This window comes from Abramis brama, assembly GCF_963993115.1.
Source record: "Abramis brama genome assembly, chromosome: 1".
Taxonomy (NCBI): domain Eukaryota; kingdom Metazoa; phylum Chordata; class Actinopteri; order Cypriniformes; family Leuciscidae; genus Abramis; species Abramis brama.
Window position 1 is genome coordinate 39,237,777 of NC_139963.1, and position 18,171 is coordinate 39,255,947.

Sequence of the window (18,171 nt, forward strand, 5' to 3'; positions counted from 1 at the left end):
TACCAGAGATCCACTGTCCCTATCAGACAGTAATCTTACTTTGTTCAGACACATCACCTTTGAATGACTGGGATCTTGATCTTCAGACACTTGATTTATTTTAATATAAACTAGCAAATATTTCAATTTCCTCTAGATTAAAACAAACATAGTTCACAAGTACACAAGAGGTTGCACTTTATTCTTATTAGTCTATGCTGATCTTGGATTAGCATACCAACAGCATATGAATGTTAGTTCACCCAAAAATAAAATTCTCACTTATTTTACTCACCCTCATGCTGTCCCAGATGCATTTTACTTTTTCTACAGATAAACACGAATTAAGATTGTAAGGAAAGTAATCCATCTCTGCGAGTCCTAAAGACGCTTTAAAACCACACACAGTGAGCGTGAAGGTAATCCATGCGACCTCAGTGGATGAGAGTCAATGCTTCTGAAGTCAAACAATAGGCTAGATAAGAAAAATACTAATAATGTGACTGTTTTAACTATTAAAAATCACTTCTGACCAACTGTCTTACGTACATGGGTTACAATCCACTTGTATTATGGACTCACAGAGATGGATTATTTCCTTAAAAATCTTTGTCTATGTTTATGTCAAGAAGAAAGTCATATACATCTGGGATGGCATGAAGGAGAGTAAATGATGAGAGAATGCTCATGTTTTGGGTGAACTATCCTTGTACTGCTTGTATCCAGTCACTGCTTTGCTATTGTACTGCAACAGGAACTGTTCAAAGAATCATTGCAACATTTAAAATGTATATGAATTTTTTTAATGTATTCTGTATTTGTAATTGTGCATTTTGTATAGTAATGTATATCATGAGAATACTGTGCATTACATGTATATTATGTAGTTAATGTTTTGTGGATTCTGGTCTTTCCGGTCACAGCATAATTGCATCCAAGACCTTCACTCTGATACTTGTGTATATGCTTTAGTGACAATAAAGAATACATTTATTTGAATTCATATTTTCAATTACATTCATTTAACTGGTTGTATAAGTCACGATTGAAACGGTTGATGATTGTTAAAATATATTTACAATTTTAAATGTTAGAAGATAGTATTCATTAAATGAAATAACTAAATACAATTATCAATTAAAAAAATGGCAACAAGAACATTCTTTGTGTGACATATGTAATGATATGCCCTTTGAGGTCTGTATCTGACAGCAGGCCACGACTGTAATTTTCATATTGTTTAAATTCCTCTTATTTAAGTGATCATTAATTTTGATTAACGTGTAAACTGTGCTAACAATGAGTAGTGTGATGGCCATGGTTGCCAACCTTTTTTGAGGGCTGAATATATCACACACGTTTGCTAGTATTCTCTTTAAATTGTAACAGCTGAACCTAATCAGAGCCTAACATGCAAAAGAATCATCAGGAATAAACAAATATTCTCCAAAAACATTGGACACTACAATATTTTAAGTATTATATACAGTACTTTAATGTAGGCCTACAATTACACCTGAATAGACTGAATAGATCTCTTGTGCTCCTAAAAGCTTCTGCCAACTAAGTAGTAGCAGCAGGTAAATACAGATAAAATTAAAAAACAAACATAACTTAATATCACTAAAATGAAATAGAAAGCTGCGATTACAGATGCTGACATCCACACATAAACACACCACTGACGTCTTCACTTCCAGGTGTCAATCAAAAACTCAGTAACCAATGAGAACACACTGCTACTAGCCCCGCCCCCACGAGAGAAATGTGTCAGAACGGCGAACGAAAACTCAGGGAGAGTAAACGAAAACTTCAGAAGCGGAAATGAAAACTCTGGAAGCGCATTTGTAAGTTCAGATCAGCGATTGAAATATGAGAAATAGTTAGCAAAACATGCAGTGTATTAAAAACGAAGTAAAAAAATTTGCCTGCGATTTATACTTTTTCAGTTTCAGAGATAATTTATTTAGTTTCAATTTATATTTTCATTAGTTTCTTGAAAAGCTACGTTCATTATTATTGGCACAAGAATAATTCCATAGTGACCCACTTCCGGGTTCAGACCCTGGCGAATCAACAGGGCCATCTCATTCCAGCCGCTAGATGTCGCCAACGTGCGGAACTGCAGAGCATAAGCATTTATAGAAGTATTACCATGGCGGAGGTTGAACAGTTGATCATGGACGGATAATTCTGATGCGGTTTGACCGAAAACTTCCTTGTCGTGACCGGGCCGTTGGCATGCCAGATGGATTGGGCCCAATGGAGTGCGCATCCAGATAGCAGGGAAATCATGAAGGCGATATGCGCTCATTCGTGGAGAAAAGCTGTGGTTGCATTTCAAAAAATAGTGAACATTGTAGAAGGAACCCGCTGCAATCCTCCGCCTCACCGTTGTATGTAGCTGGTCGGGCCATGGGACTGGCAGAGGCAGGTGGCGAAGGAGCGGGTGGTGCACATAGACAGTAAAAGAAATGGACAGCGACCCCATTGGATTCAACGGAGAAAAGTGAAATCAATTAGAAGCTCTCACTTCCTGATGGTCGAGCGTACTGCGCAGATTCAAACTGAGCATGACGACGTAGATGTGACGTGAGCAACCCGTCTGTCTTCTATTAGCTGTGCCAAGAGAAATCTGAATCATTCCCTTCCGAAACTTGCAGAGACGGAGAGTGTGAGTAGGAGGTGTCTATGAGCTAGGAGCAGGAGAAACTTTTGCTAAGTATTCTGATTAATTATTTTGTCATTTTGTCTCCACGTCCCCCAAAGAAATAATGGACATATGGAGTCTTTAAACACCTCAGATGTAAAGTTATTCACTGTCAAAATGACGCCAAAATGAATGGGAGTCAATGGAATGCTAACAGCAGGTGATGGTCTGCTAATCAATGGCGGCCCCCGGGGAAGCTTCAGTTTTTTCTGAAAGATTACCCCCTTGGTGGTGCAGAGAGGAGAGTTTGCTGAACCGCCTGCACAGGTGCGGCAAACTGATCCGGTGTACGCTCCCCGCTCCAACAGGAGCTGGTTCCATTTGGTTCCAACAGGACTTTGCATGATGGTCTGGTCTTCTGTCACAAACACAGGAGGAGACAGACAGGTTTAGGTGCACACAGTGTTTATTAAAAGCATAGTGGTGGTGGAACAACGGGAACCAGATGATGGTGACTTGTAGAAAGATGATGGTGACTTAGCTGGCGATGACTGAAGTGGAATCTCTGTGCAAGTGACGAGTGAACACGAAGACAGGCGATCTGGATCAGGATGACGGACTGGATACAGGACGAGACGATCTCAGGTGAGTAGATAGGTAAGGAGTCTGACATAAAGCAGTGTTTCCTGCAACAAGACCAGACAAGGAGTGAAAGGTGAACGGGACGTATAAAGGGTGTGTTGATGAGGGAGTGCAGGTGCAGCGAGTCAGTACTCTGGTGACTGAGTGATGATTGGGGCTGTGACGGTGTGGCTGACTCTGTGACAAGAGGTTTAGTGTTGAGGGTTTTTAGCTATAAGTAGGTCTGTATTTGATTGTATTATTTAGTTTGTTATACTAATAGGTCTAGCTGTTATTCCATACTTCTTAATATTCAAAAGCAAGACAAGTTAACCTTAGAAACATACAAAATAATAAATAAATAAATGTACTTGAAAAGATTGTTTCAGTCAATGATATCCTTGTTTCTTCACGGGAGACGTACTTTATTGGTCCATGGTTTATATTGGGTGCAGACAGACCCTTCTAGTCAAGTGTGTCCGACTGCATCCCACAGTAGTACAAACCACGCCCCTACAAATGACCCCCAAAGTTTGTGTTTGTGGAAATTAAATGGCTATTGTGTAGGTTTGTTGGGGATGACCATAATTAACCTCTTAGCCGTTAACTGACAGTAAGAATTTTGACCGATTACTATCAGTTAAACTGTAACTTATGCAATGTAACTTATAAAACTCTACACATATTAGTCAAAATTGCGAATATATAACAGAATATATAATTAAAATGTACACAATTCAGATTCAAATTATTTTGTCATTCTGGCTCCATAGTTCTTCAGTCAAGCGTGCAGATGTAGCGTATTGTTTTTTGTTACAAAATGCTAAATTGTGGTAAAAATGGTATAAAAGTTGTCACTGGGACAGTACCTTTAGGTAACGTTTAGGTACTAACTTGCACTCGAAGATAGGTGTACCTTATGAAGAACCGTGACCGCTTTTGTACCTTGTTTTCTGAGAGTGGAGGATAATTAAAGGGAACCTACAGAACATTATAATAGTTATTTTTAGGTTTTATTTTTTATAACCAAAAACTAACATTCCCAGAACGTTGCAGGGAAGTTTTCGTGACAATCTAAACTGAACCTGTACCTATAACGCCCTCTAATGGTTATTTTTAGATTTTTCTTTTTATATATAACCAGAAACGAACCTTCCCAGTCATATTGAGAACAAAAAATCGTTAGCTGGACATGCATTTTATTTGTAAGCTACAGTCAGTCAGTCAAACAACGCTAAATAAACACAGAGAGGTTTATAAGGACTCGTATAAGGATCACTGAATTCTAAAAGTAAGCAACCCCTTAAATAAACCAGGCCATTAGCAGTGCATGGGATTGGCCAATTCATGAAAGTAATTTTACACGTATGAACAGGTGACTCAGGGTGGCTAATCCTCATAATTCATTTTAAAAATAGATGGTGGGAGAGTTCTTATAAATGTACTTATAAATGCAAGTAGAACAAACTTACAGTTGATGTCAGTCAGATGTTTCTGGGTTTTGTCTGTTCTATCCTGCAATTACCACAGGTGGGCGCTGTGTGCAATAAAACAGAAGCTTTTTTTCTAGACCAAGAACCCCTTGGAAAATGTTTTTCAGAGAAACTTTAGATTTTTTTTTTTTTTTTTTTTTTTTTGTATGATGTTAAATTTTTGTGAGAGCATCAAATTATGAACCAAAATAACTCCAACATCCAACGTCAGTCTCATCTATGTATTTTCTGGTTGTCTGGTTAGGGTAATACTATCATTGCAAGGATTCAGGTTATTTCTAGATTTCATTTTGTTTCTGAGTATGTTTTGCAGTCATCCATTAATACGTAATGTTCGTGAGGTCAACCCAGTGAAATTTCCTCTCAAAATAGTTTATGGGTGGGGTTAGTTATTTTTTTTTTTGTTTCACTATTGCGTTGCTCGAGCTACAGCTATTCAGTCACAGACTTGCACTCTGAGTTACAGTGATAAAGTTGGGTCTTATTTACAGTATTTTCTGATCAATTGTTTTTCAATATGTTACAATATTTCTTTGGACTTTTTTATCTCTTGGCAGTTTCACAGCTTTTGAGTTTCACAGGTTTGTATGTTGACTTATTTCTGTCTTTTATTCTTCCGATGCGTCTGGAATGAGATTAAATATGTTTTAAAGTTTAGCTTTTACTTTATTGTAGGCTAAATTAACAGAGTTGGGAGTGGTAAATTCATTTCTGTTCAGTTAACATGTTTGAGTTTGGACTAACCCTGCCAAATATTGCCTCGCTACTGTATTAGTAAAGCTTTTTTGTTGCATATGACAGTAGATGGGCTTTTACAGAAACCTATTACATTTTTCACTAGCTATTAAGATGTCATGGTCCCAACTCTATAAAATACAAAACTCTAGAGGCGTATCATGGACCAGTGTTCAGTTTGCAGGTTTTAATGACTCTTAGAAAGTTATTTCTGTGTCTGCTTGTAATCCAATACTTTAGTGATGCTATTCTGTGCTGAATCTTCACCAGTTTTAAATCACATCCTTCTCAATGTGTTTAACAGGTTCTCATGCTGATGAATGTCCTCTTCAGCTCAACCCACAGAGAGTTGTTGTGAAGTACGGCGGTTCTGTCTCAGTCGACTGCAGCACTTCTGTCCAGCATAGAGGAATGGGATGGGAAGCCAGTGAGGGAGCAGTGCCCTTGACCAGAGACAGTCTGACCACATGGAGAGTGCCAGAACTGAGAGAATGGGGCATAGAGCCATCCTGCATAATAAACTATGATAAGACACAGTGTGAAGTGAATCTCCCAGTGACTATTTACAGTGAGTTTCTCTGTTATTGTTATTTTTATCTTTTCTTTCTCAGAAATATCTACTGTACATTCATGACTGCAGATATCAGTGTGTGTAAATCTTCCTCCACAGAGACTCCAGACAGTGTGTCCATCAGCACTGTGAATCACAACGGACCAATGATGGAGGGAAACCAGTATGAGCTCCAGTGTGACGTTCTCAATGTGGCTCCTGTTCAGAGTCTCACTGTCAACTGGTACAAAGGACAGACTCTGGTGGATCAAACCAACTTCACTGACACCATCAAGACTCCAGTCAGTGAAACATCTAAACTCCTGATCCGTCCAGACAGAGCTGATGATGGAGCTCAGTACTGGTGTGAAGCAAAGCTGGAACTGGGAGAAGAAGGACCTCAACCTCCTCCAACAGCCCCATCAGAACATCTCAACATTGCTGTATATTGTAAGTAAGATCTGTCAGTTTCTATTATTAATCTTTTAAGAACATCTATTGTCCAAATCAGACTTTTGGTTGTAGCACTTACCATGTGACACTGTGGCTGTATCCGAAATCGCACACTTCCCTACAATATAGCTGGCGAAAACAGTATATGACCCAAGAAGTATATGTCTGAATTCACAGTACTCACTAAAGAGTAGACAAAAAGTGTGCATACGATAGACACTTTACTATCCCATGAGGCCACAGGAGAGGATTTGTTAATGGCAGTGAAGCGACAAAACTGACGCTGGTCATGTGATAATGACATTATGGCAAATGTAGCTCATCCAGATTACATTCATGCTATAGAAAATACTTTTTTGGCAGCCATGAAGTAAATACTTAATCAAAATAAGTACCTACTCATGAAGAGACTATGCGATTTCAGACACAGCCAGTGTGTAACTCTTTCTTGTTAAATTTCTAAATTTTGTTGGTTTTGTTACAAGTTTAAAATCAATATGGATTAACATAAGAAATTTAAGATGCAGTGCATATACAAAACCTCTAAAACTGTTTTTTTGCTCCTTCCTGCAGTTAAACCGATCATCCATGAAACCAAACTGCCCTCCATAGTGCCTGTGTTTCGAGGATATCCAGTGGTGATAGTTTGTGAAGCCGAGGGAAAAACATAAATTCATGTAATGAATTCAAGAAATTTATGTTGCCACATATGCAATGCAAAACCTCTTAAACTGTTTTTTTGCTCCTTCCTGCAGTTAAACCGATCATCAGTGAGACCAAACTGCCCTCCATAGTGCCTGTGTTTCGAGGATATCCAGTGGTGATAGTTTGTGAAGCCGAGGGAAACCCAAAACCAACAATCAGCTGGAGTGTCAGCACAACTGATATAGTTTATAGTGAAACTCTTACTATAACAGATTCAACACCTGAGGATCTGCTCTGCATGGCGAGCAATTCAGTTGGCAGCACCACCAGACGTGTAAAAGTGTCCAAACAAGGTAATTGTGTATTTTTGTAACATTTTCCATTGTAAGTGAGTGACTCAGTTTAAAGGTGCACTATGCAGAAAAAAAAAGAAGTATTTTTAAAGACTCATATAAAAATAAAGCCTCTTAGCCATTACTGATGGTCCACTAGAAGTAAGGTGCGTTCAGGTCACTTTCGTCAGAGCAAGATGTTGTTAAAATACAGCAAGGTTTTTATACTCTACTTCCAGAAAATGAAGAACAAAGAATGTGCTTTAGGTGTGTTTTGCTTTTTTATGTTTATAATTAATTTATGAAGCCACTGTCAACTTTTTCATTAGGCCTACATACTATTATATTGTTATATTACAATGCTATTATATTTTGTGCAGGCATTTAGCTTATTATGCTGTAAATAAAAAAGTCTGACAATGTCACAGCTAAACACCTATGGTATTCTGACACGTTTCTCACTGATATGCCCCCAACTCGTAAAATAGGGGTTTAAAAAAAAATCCTGAGCTTCCCATGCACTCATATTTACACTTTGTTGTGGCATTCATGTTCGTTCAATGGCAATACGATGATCCTGACATGACTTGAACTCGTCATTTATTGTCTGTATCTGAAGCTCGGGAAGCAAGTTGTCGTGTCGCGACACAAAAACAATTAACTAATGTTGCTGTAGCCTTATTAACCGCTATCTGTAACTATGTGCTACAATGGACGCTTCAGTATACCATTATGTACCATTATGGGGGGTCTTGCCTTAACTTTATTGTGTTCTTTATCATTTTAATTTAATTATAATTTTACCAATTATAATATTAAGACGATTAGCAACAGCTTTTTAACTTTTAAACGTGCTGAAGTGAGCGAGCAGCGCATGAGTTGGTGTGTTTGTTCTGGTGTTTTCTGGAACAGAGATCAGCGATTATCCAACCTGCGTCCATCGGCGCTGGCTATGATTACATAACACTGTCCTAACCCTTCATGTCTTCACTATTACTCAACTTTTACTGTGATTCACCCTAACATAGAAAGATAGTGTTGCAAACAGATATTTGTGTCATTAGTTACTGGCCTCATCATCAATGTAAGGAAAGCGGGAGTTACTTTTTCTGGTCAAAAAATAAGTCCCGGTCTCTACACTGACACATTTAGCACACAAGTGTCATAAAAAATTCACAGACAACATAAGTTCACATTCATGGCACTATTCAAACGGGACCAGAAAATAATTATTTTCTCACATTCACTTGCATTGACGATTTTTGAACCTAGAGGTCCACTTGGGGTTTTACAGATGGGCGGGACTTACCAGCTCTATATATTCGGTTCCTGAAATTCTCAAATAGAATCTGTCTGCAGCCTGCAAGACTTCAAGTTACGCCCACTTCAAATTGATCTCTGTTTTTTTTCGACTTAAAGCAGCGCTGCACAGACCGGTCGGTGTATGACATCAAAGTACCGCGAGAGCCATTAGAGAACAGACAGTTCTGTATGCTTTTGAATCGTTCTCGCACGAGTTTAACATGAACTGAACATAGAGTTTATTAAACTGACTCTTAGCTGTTCAAGAACCGAAATGCTTCTTTTGATACAGTAAAGAAAGCTGCAATCTGCATTTGTGCAAGGGTACTGACATGATATCAGTGATAATGTATTGCAAGAAACCATATTGCAATGTATTGTTTTATCAATTATTCGTCCCACCTCAACTAGAGTGTGGAGCAAGCACTAATATATCCTTTTGGAATTGAGCTTTATTTCTTTTCTTTTTTTTTTTAAATAAATAATTTTAAACATCTTTTGATGTCTTATTGTATGTCTGATTTGGTGATGATTAAAATTTTTGACTGCACAAATGAACAGCTAAATGCACCGCTGACAAACAAATCTTATGATACTTTGAGACAAATGAACAACAAGCACACCCATAACAAAATCTTTTAATTGAAAGGCAACACAATGAGGGTTTATGCAAACCCAATCTAATATGTTCTGACACTAATATACCCTTCACAAAACAGTGTCATTTGAGTTCAGTTTATCAAAAGGAGAATGCAGAGATAAAATACAGTGTAATCAGTTGGACGCACAGTGGAAACAGTAAATGCACAGCTAAACAGAAGTGTTTTGAGTCTGGATTTGAACTATTGTAGGAGCACATCTGATCTCTTCTGGAAGCTGGTTCCTGCGGCTGGCATAATAGCTAAAAGCGGACTCACCATGCTTAGAGTGAAATACCCTTGGTATTTTTAGTTTATGTAATCCTAATGATCTGAGTGATATTGGGTTTATATTCAGTGAGCATATCTGCAATGTATTGAGGTTCTAGTCCATTGCATGATTTATATACCAGTAATAATACTTTAAAATCATTCCTAAATGTAACTGGGAGCCAGTGTAAAGACCTGAGGACTGGTGTGATATGTTCATATTTTCTGGTTCTGCTGATTAATGATCTTGCCTATGAAAGAAAGATTTGAGATTGGTCTATAGTTGTTTAATATGGTCTTATCCAGATTGTTCTTTTTCATGAGGGGCTTGACAACTGCAGTTTTAAGGGAATTTGGAAAACTCCCAGAGAGAAGTGAGGATATTACCACCTCTAGGAGATCTGCTTCTAAACAGTTTAACACACTTTTGAAAAAGGAGGTGGGGAGTGTCAAGGGCGCAGGTTGATGTTTTAAGGTGCTGTACTGTTTCTTCCATAATTTTACCATTAATTTCTTCGAAATCAGACATGGTGACATTCTGAGGATGAGGTCTGATCTGTCTTACCTCAGTGCCACATGAGGATATGCTGATCGCCTTTCTGATATTATTGATTTTCTCAGAGAAGAATGAAGCAAACTCACTGCATTTGCTGTCTGAGATTGCTGTCTTTTTTAGGCCAATGACCCCTTGGAAAATGTTTTTAGAGAAACTTTAAATATATTTTTTGGTTGTTTTTATATAATGTTACATTTCTTTGAAAGCATCAAATTATGAACCAAAGAAGGAATTCATGTGCCAAACAACATCAGTCTCATCTACAGATGTTCTAGTTATCTGGTTAGGTGAAACGACATTATTCAAGTTATTTTCAAGTATTCATTTAGTTTCATTTCTGCTTCTGTCTTGCAGTCATCCATTAACTTACTAAAAATATTTTTTGGGTGGGGTTAGTTCTTCTTTATTATCAGTATTGCCATGCTTGAGGTCTTCAGTCACAGGCTTACACTCTGAGTTACAGTGATAAAGTTGGGTCTTATTTACAGTATTTTCTGATCAATTGTTTTTCAATATGCTTCAACATTTCTTTGGACTTCTTTATCTCTTGGCGGTTTCGCAGGTTTTGAGTTTCACAGGTTTGTATGTTGACTAAATTCTGTCTTTTATTCTTCCGATGCGTCTGGAATGAGATTAAATATGTTTTAAATGATCATGACTTTGTCTCGGTCTTAAGACCAGAATAGGGAGTGTTAAATTAATTTATGTTCAGTTGACATGTTTGAGTTTGGACTAACCCTGCCAAAAGTTGTCGTTCTGTATTAGTAAAGCTTTTTGTTGCATATGACAATAGATGGGCTTTTACAGAAACCTATTACATTTTTCACTAGCTATTAAGATGTCATGGTCCCAACTCTATAAAATACAAAACTCTAGAGGCGTATCATGGACCAGTGTTCAGTTTGCAGGTCTTAATGACTCTTATAAAGTTATTTCTGTGTCTGCTTGTAATCCAATACTTTAGTGATGCTATTCTGTGCTGAATATTCACCAGTTTTAAATCACATCCTTCTCAATGTGTTTAACAGGTTCACATGCTGATGAATGTCCTGTTCAGCTCAACCCACAGAGAGTTGTTGTGAAGTTTGGCGGTTCTGTCTCAGTCGACTGCAGCACTTCTGTCCAGCATAGAGGAATGGGATGGGAATCCAGTGAGGGAGCAGTGCCCAGGACCAGAGACAGACTGATCACATGGAGAGTGCCAGAACTGAGAGAATGGGGCATAGTGCCAGCCTGCTACATGAACTATGATAAGACACAGTGTGCAGTGACTCTCCCAGTGACTATTTACAGTGAGTTTCTCTGTTATTGATATTTTTATCTTTTCTTTCTCAGAAATATCTACTGTACATTCATGACTGCAGATATCAGTGTGTAAATCTTCCTCCACAGAGACTCCAGACAGTGTGTCCATCAGCACTGTGAATCACAACGGACCAATGATTGAGGGAAACCAGTATGAGCTCCAGTGTGACGTTCTCAATGTGGCTCCTGTTCAGAGTCTCACTGTCAACTGGTACAAAGGACAGACTCTGGTGCATCAAACCATCTTCAGTGACACCATCAAGGCTCCAGTCAGTAAAACATCTAAACTCCTGATCCATCCAGACAGAGCTGATGATGGAGCTCAGTACTGGTGTGAAGCAAAGCTGGAACTGGGAGAAGAAGGACCTCAACCTCCTCCAACAGCCCCATCAGATCCTCTCAGCATTACTGTATATTGTAAGTAAGATCTGTCAGTTTCTATTATTAATCTTTTAAGAACATCTGTTGTCCAAATCAAGCAGATTTTAGCACTTACCACGTGACACAGTGTCAAGTTATGTGGTGATAGGGATCAGATGCAACATTTAACTTTTTCTTATCAATTTTCTAAATTTGATAAATTTAGCTGAAAACTACTAAATTAAAATGAATGTAGATTAACATAAGAAATTTATGATGCCACATATGCAATGCAAAACCTCTAAAACTGTTTTTTTGCTCCTTCCTGCAGTTAAACCGATCATCAGTGAGACCAAACTGCCCTCCATAGTGCCTGTGTTTCGAGGATATCCAGTGGTGATAGTTTGTGAAGCCGAGGGAAACCCAAAACCAACAATCAGCTGGAATCTCAGCACAACTGATAAAGTTTATAGTGAAACTCTTACTATAACAGATTCAACACCTGAGGATCTGCTCTGCATGGCGAGCAATTCAGTTGGCATCACCACCAGACGTGTAAAAGTGTCCAGACAAGGTAATTGTGTATTTTTGTAACATTTTCCATTGTAAGTGAGTGACTCAGTTTAAAGGTGCACTATGCAGAAAAAAAAAAGATATTTTTAAAGACTCATATAAAATTAAAGCCTCTTAGCCATTACTGATGGTCCACTAGAAGTAAGGTGCGTTCAGGTCACTTTCGTCAGAGCAAGATGTTGTTAAAATACAGCAAGGTTTTTATACTCTACTTCCAGAAAATGAAGAACAAAGAATGTGCTTTAGGTGTGTTTTGCTTTTTTATGTTTATAATTAATTTATGAAGCCACTGTCAACTTTTGCGTTAGGCCTATACATACTATTATATTGTTATATTACAACGCTATTATATTTTGTGCAGGCATTTAGCATATTATGCTGTAAATAAAAAAGTCTGACAATGTCACAGCTAAACACCTATGGTATTCTGACACGTTTCTCACTGATATGCCCCCAACTCGTAAAATAGGGGTTTAAAAAAAATCCTGAGCTTCCCATGCACTCATATTTACACTTTGTTGTGGCATTCATGTTCGTTCAATGGCAATACGATGATCCTGACATGACTTGAACTCGTCATTTATTGTCTGTATCTGAAGCTCGGGAAGCAAGTTGTCGTGTCACGACACAAAAACAATTAACTAATGTTGCTGTAGCCTCATTAACCGCAATCTGTAACTACGCGCTACAATGGACGCTTCAGTACCATTATGTACCACTCTCCTCCGAGCTAAGCAAACTAATTAAACAAATTAATAATAATTTAAAATTAATTATATGATATAATTACGGCAGCACTGTGGATTATTTTCTCATTCAATATTCTTTAGGAGGCAGTTGCCTCCCTTGCCCCCTCGGAGGAAACACACACACACACACACACACATTGTGCAAACACAATAGATACATTTTCCTGCAGAGTTTACCTCCAGCCATGACAAAATTCACCTGCCATTAGCTTTCTAGTATTCCTGAAGACCTTGATTAACTTGTTCAGGTGTGTTTGATTAGGGTTGGAACTAAACTTTGCAGGAAAGTGGATCTTGAGGGCCAGAGTTGCCCACCCCTGCTTTGACTATATTCACACTTGTGATCTTGGCATTCAAAAATGACCAGGAAATTAATGGAAAATATGAAAATACAGATTTATTGTACCCAGGTTTATTGGTACAATCTACTAATCCCCCATGATTAAGTAGTTTCAGATACTGTCAAATGTACGCAAATACAAACTGTAATAAAAGTAAGTAATTATGTCTAAAAAATACTCTAAGTAGGAAATATGCTGTATAGCTTAGGGCTATACAGGCATCTAGTACCATGGTATCTGCCTTCTATACATTGGATATTAAATACATTTGCTCTATTTTTAACTTAAAGGAGAACTCCGGTCAATTTTAACATTGAGCTAATTTTTTTGTAAATTTGGAGTGCTGTCAGTACAGAGAACAACGACAAAAATCGGTGTTGCCTACACAGTGTTATCCTCTTTTTAAAATTTGCACCCTGTTGACTTCAATGGGGCAAGTTTTAAACCTGCTTTTAGCCTCTTAACATCCTTGATGTGTCATTGTCTGAGATAAAAAATAAATGTTTAAAACGTATCAAGTTATCTTATCACATGACAACAAAATGTTTTCCTGTATGTTGTTTCTGCCATACTGACTTTTATTTGCTGTACAAAAGTGTTATCCACCATGTTGTAAGATTGTCAAAGTTGCCCATGTGACAAGAACAATATATCTTTGTGGTAAATAACTTAATACAGTTGTTAGAAATGTTTATGCATAAATGCAGATTTTGAAAAACATCACCCCAGATTCACGCTTTAAACTGTCTGAGGTGATGGACAATCTCCAAAGCCAGAAATATGTGCTTTCTATGTTAGACAAATTTGACAGCACTTTTCATTTATGTACTTCTTTAAACCTCTTCTTTTGTGTGTGACTTAAGTCTGTATTGACAGATAATAATATGCCTGTTTTATTCTTTTAATAACAATAGGAGAAAAATGTTATACAAAAGGTTTCTTTCTTTCTTTCCTTCTAGAGCCTTATAATGAGACTTAAAAACATATAAACTACTAATTCAGAAAGTTATTGTATAATTCGATTTTTTTAAATGCATTTCTGAATTGCTAGATCCAAACAAGTCAGGCCAGCCTAAATGACCATTGTATGATATCAGCTTATAAAACAGCAAAACGCTTTTTTTTATTAATAAAAATGGAAAATGCTTTCAGGATGTATGTTTTCAAGAATATTGTTAATGATTGTTGATGTGTGGTGTTAATAATTTAATCAAGGTCATGTCCATCCCCTCCATTTTTGAAGTTCTCTCACTCTAGTTCTCTCATTTTAATTATGAAACACTACAGTAAATGTGTATTTTATTGAAAGGGTAGGGATAGAGTAGGCCTAAGGTTTAGTGTTGAGGGTTTTTAGCTATAATTATAGGTCTGTATTTGATTGTATAATTTCGTTTGTTTTACTAATAGGCCTAGCTGTTATTCCATACTTCTTAATATTCGAAAGCAAAACAAGTTAGCCTACAAACATATTATACAAAATAATAAATAAATAAATGCACTTGAAAAGATTGTTTCAGTCAATCCTTGTTTCTTCACGGGAGGCGTACCTTATTGGGCCATGGTTTGTATTGGGTGCAGACAGACCCTTCTAGACAAGTGTGTCCGACTGCATCCCACAGTAGTACAAACCACGCCCCTACAAATGACCCCCAAAGTTTGTGTCTGTGAGAAATTAAATGGCTATTGCGTAGGTTAGATGTATTTGTTGGGGATGACCATAATTAACCTCTTAGCCGTTAACTGACAGTAAGAATTTTGACCGATTACTATCAGTTAAACTGTAACTTATGCAATGTAACTTATAAAACTATAACAAATTAGTCAAAATTGTGTCTGTGAGAGGGTAAAAAACACATAGTTAAATATCAAATGTCCAGAATTCGAGTAAAAAAAAAAAAAAAATCTAATTCAAAACTATATAAAATGCCACAACATTTCACTTTGAGAAATTACACTTGTATATAATTCAAATGTACACAATTCAGATTCAAATTGTTTTATCAATCTGGCTTCATAGTTCTTCAGTCAAGTGTGCAGATGTAGCGTATTGTTTTTTGTTACAAAATGCTAAATTGTGGTAAAAATGGTACAGAAGTTGTCACTGGGACAGTACCTTTTAAAAAGGTTTTAACATGTAACGTTTAGATACTAACATGCACTCTTGAAATGAGTTGCTTTTGAAAGGGAACCGTGACCGCTTTTGTACCTTGTTTTCTGAGAGTGGAGGATAATTAAAGGGAACCTACAGAACATTATAATAGTTATTTTTAGGTTTTATTTTTTATAACCCAAAACTAACATTCCCAGAACTTTGCAGGGAAGTTTTCATGACAATCTAAACTGAACCTGTACCTATAACGCCCCCTAATGGTTATTTTTAGATTGAATGTTTTATATATAACCGGAAACGAACCTTCCCAGTCATACTGAGAACAAAAAAATCGTTAGCTGGACATGCATTTTATTTGTAAGCTACAGTCAGTCAGTCTGAATGCTAAAAGTAAGCAACCCCTTTAAAGAAACCAGGCCATTAGCAGTGCATGTGATTGGCCAATCAATTGGGTCAATTTTACACGTATGAACAGGTGACTCAGGGTGGCTAATCCTCATAATTCATTTTAAAAATAGATGGTGGGAGAGTTCTTATAAATGTACTTATAAATGCAAGTAGAACAAACTTACAGTTGATGTCAGTCAGATGTTTCTGGGTTTTGTCTGTTCTGTCCTGCAATTACCACAGGTGGGCGCTGTGTGCAATAAAACAGAAGATTTTTTTCTAGACCAAGGACCCCTTGGAAAATGTTTTTCAGAGAAACTTTAGATTTTTTTACATTTTTTTTATGATGTTAAATTTCTGTGAGAGCATCAAATTATTACCCAAAATAACTCCAACATCCAACGTCAGTCTCATCTATGTATTTTCTGGTTGTCTGGTTAGGGTAATACTATCATTGCAAGGATTCAGGTTATTTCTAGATTTCATTTTGTTTCTGAGTATGTTTTGCAGTCATCCATTAATATGTAATGTTCGTGAGGTCAACCCAGTGAAATTTCCTCTCAAAATTGTTTATGGGTGGGGTTAGTTCTTTTTTTGTTTCACTATTGCGTTGCTCGAGCTACAGCTATTCAGTCACAGACTTGCACTCTGAGTTACAGTGATAAAGTTGGGTCTTATTTACAGTATTTTCTGATCAATTGTTTTTCAATATGTTACAATATTTCTTTGGACTTTTTTATCTCTTGGCAGTTTCACAGCTTTTGAGTTTCACAGGTTTGTATGTTGACTTATTTCTGTCTTTTATTCTTCCGATGCGTCTGGAATGAGATTAAATATGTTTTAAAGTTTAGCTTTTACTTTATTGTAGGCTAAATTAACAGAGTTGGGAGTGGTAAATTCATTTCTGTTCAGTTGACATGTTTGAGTTTGGACTAACCCTGGCAAATATTGCCTCGCTACTGTATTAGTAAAGCTTTTTTGTTGCATATGACAGTAGATGGGCTTTTACAGAAACCTATTACTTTTTTCACTAGCTATTAAGATGTCATGGTCCCAACTCTATAAAATACAAAACTCTAGAGGCGTATCATGGACCAGTGTTCAGTTTGCAGGTCTTAATGACTCTTAGAAAGTTATTTCTGTGTCTGCTTGTAATCCAATACTTTAGTGATGCTATTCTGTGCTGAATCTTCACCAGTTTTAAATCACATCCTTCTCAATGTGTTTAACAGGTTCACATGCTGATGATGAATGTCCTCTTCAGCTCAACCCACAGAGAGTTGTTGTGAGGTACGGCGGTTCTGTCTCAGTCGACTGCAGCACTTCTGTCCAGCATAGAGGGTTGGGATGGGAAGCCAGTGAGGGAGCAGTGCCCTTGACCAGAGACAGTCTGACCACATGGAGAGTGTCAGAACTGAGAGAATGGGGCATAGAGCCAGTCTGCTACATGAACCATAAGACACAGTGTGAAGTGAATCTCCCAGTGACTATTTACAGTGAGTTTCTCTGTTATTGATATTTTTATCTTTTCTTTCTCAGAAATGTCTAATTTATGTACATTCATGACTGCAGATATCAGTGTGTAAATCTTCCTCCACAGAGACTCCAGACAGTGTGTCCATCAGCACTGTGAATCACAACGGACCAATGATGGAGGGAAACCAGTATGAGCTCCAGTGTGACGTTCTCAATGTGGCTCCTGTTCAGAATCTCACTGTCAACTGGTACAAAGGACAGACTCTGGTGGATCAAACCATCTTCACTGACACCATCAAGACTCCAGTCAGTAAAACATCTAAACTCCTGATCCGTCCAGACAGAGCTGATGATGGAGCTCAGTACTGGTGTGAAGCAAAGCTGGAACTGGGAGAAGAAGGACCTCGACCTCCTCCAACAGCCCCATCAGAACATCTCAACATTGCTGTATATTGTAAGTAAGATCTGTCAGTTTCTATTATTAATCTTTTAAGAACATCTATTGTCCAAATCAGACTTTTGGTTGTAGCACTTACCATGTGACACTGTGGCTGTATCCGAAATCGCACACTTCCCTACAATATAGTTGGCGAAAACAGTATATGACCCAAGAAGTATATGTCTGAATTCACAGTACTCACTAAAG

The 18,171-nt window shown here is 37.5% G+C and overlaps 2 protein-coding genes across 2 annotated transcripts in view; both read left to right on the forward strand.

Moving 5' to 3' along the window:
* LOC311081236 (hemicentin-1-like) overlaps window positions 1-18,171 on the forward strand; it is a 123,792-nt gene that overhangs the window by 23,885 nt on the left and 81,736 nt on the right. The window contains exons 2-7 of the mRNA XM_084111671.1: window positions 7,237-7,479; window positions 11,253-11,516; window positions 11,617-11,946; window positions 12,221-12,463; window positions 17,282-17,545; window positions 17,650-17,979. Coding sequence (XP_083967797.1) covers window positions 7,237-7,479; window positions 11,253-11,516; window positions 11,617-11,946; window positions 12,221-12,463; window positions 17,282-17,545; window positions 17,650-17,979 — 1,674 coding nt within the window. The remainder of the gene's footprint in view (window positions 1-7,236; window positions 7,480-11,252; window positions 11,517-11,616; window positions 11,947-12,220; window positions 12,464-17,281; window positions 17,546-17,649; window positions 17,980-18,171) is intronic.
* Window positions 6,109-7,285, forward strand: LOC311097356 (vascular cell adhesion protein 1-like; the record flags this gene model as incomplete). Its single annotated transcript, XM_084136955.1, has 2 exons — window positions 6,109-6,478; window positions 7,055-7,285. The coding sequence occupies 2 exons, from the start codon at window positions 6,109-6,111 to the stop codon at window positions 7,150-7,152; spliced, it is 468 nt and encodes a 155-aa protein (XP_083993081.1). The 3' UTR covers window positions 7,153-7,285.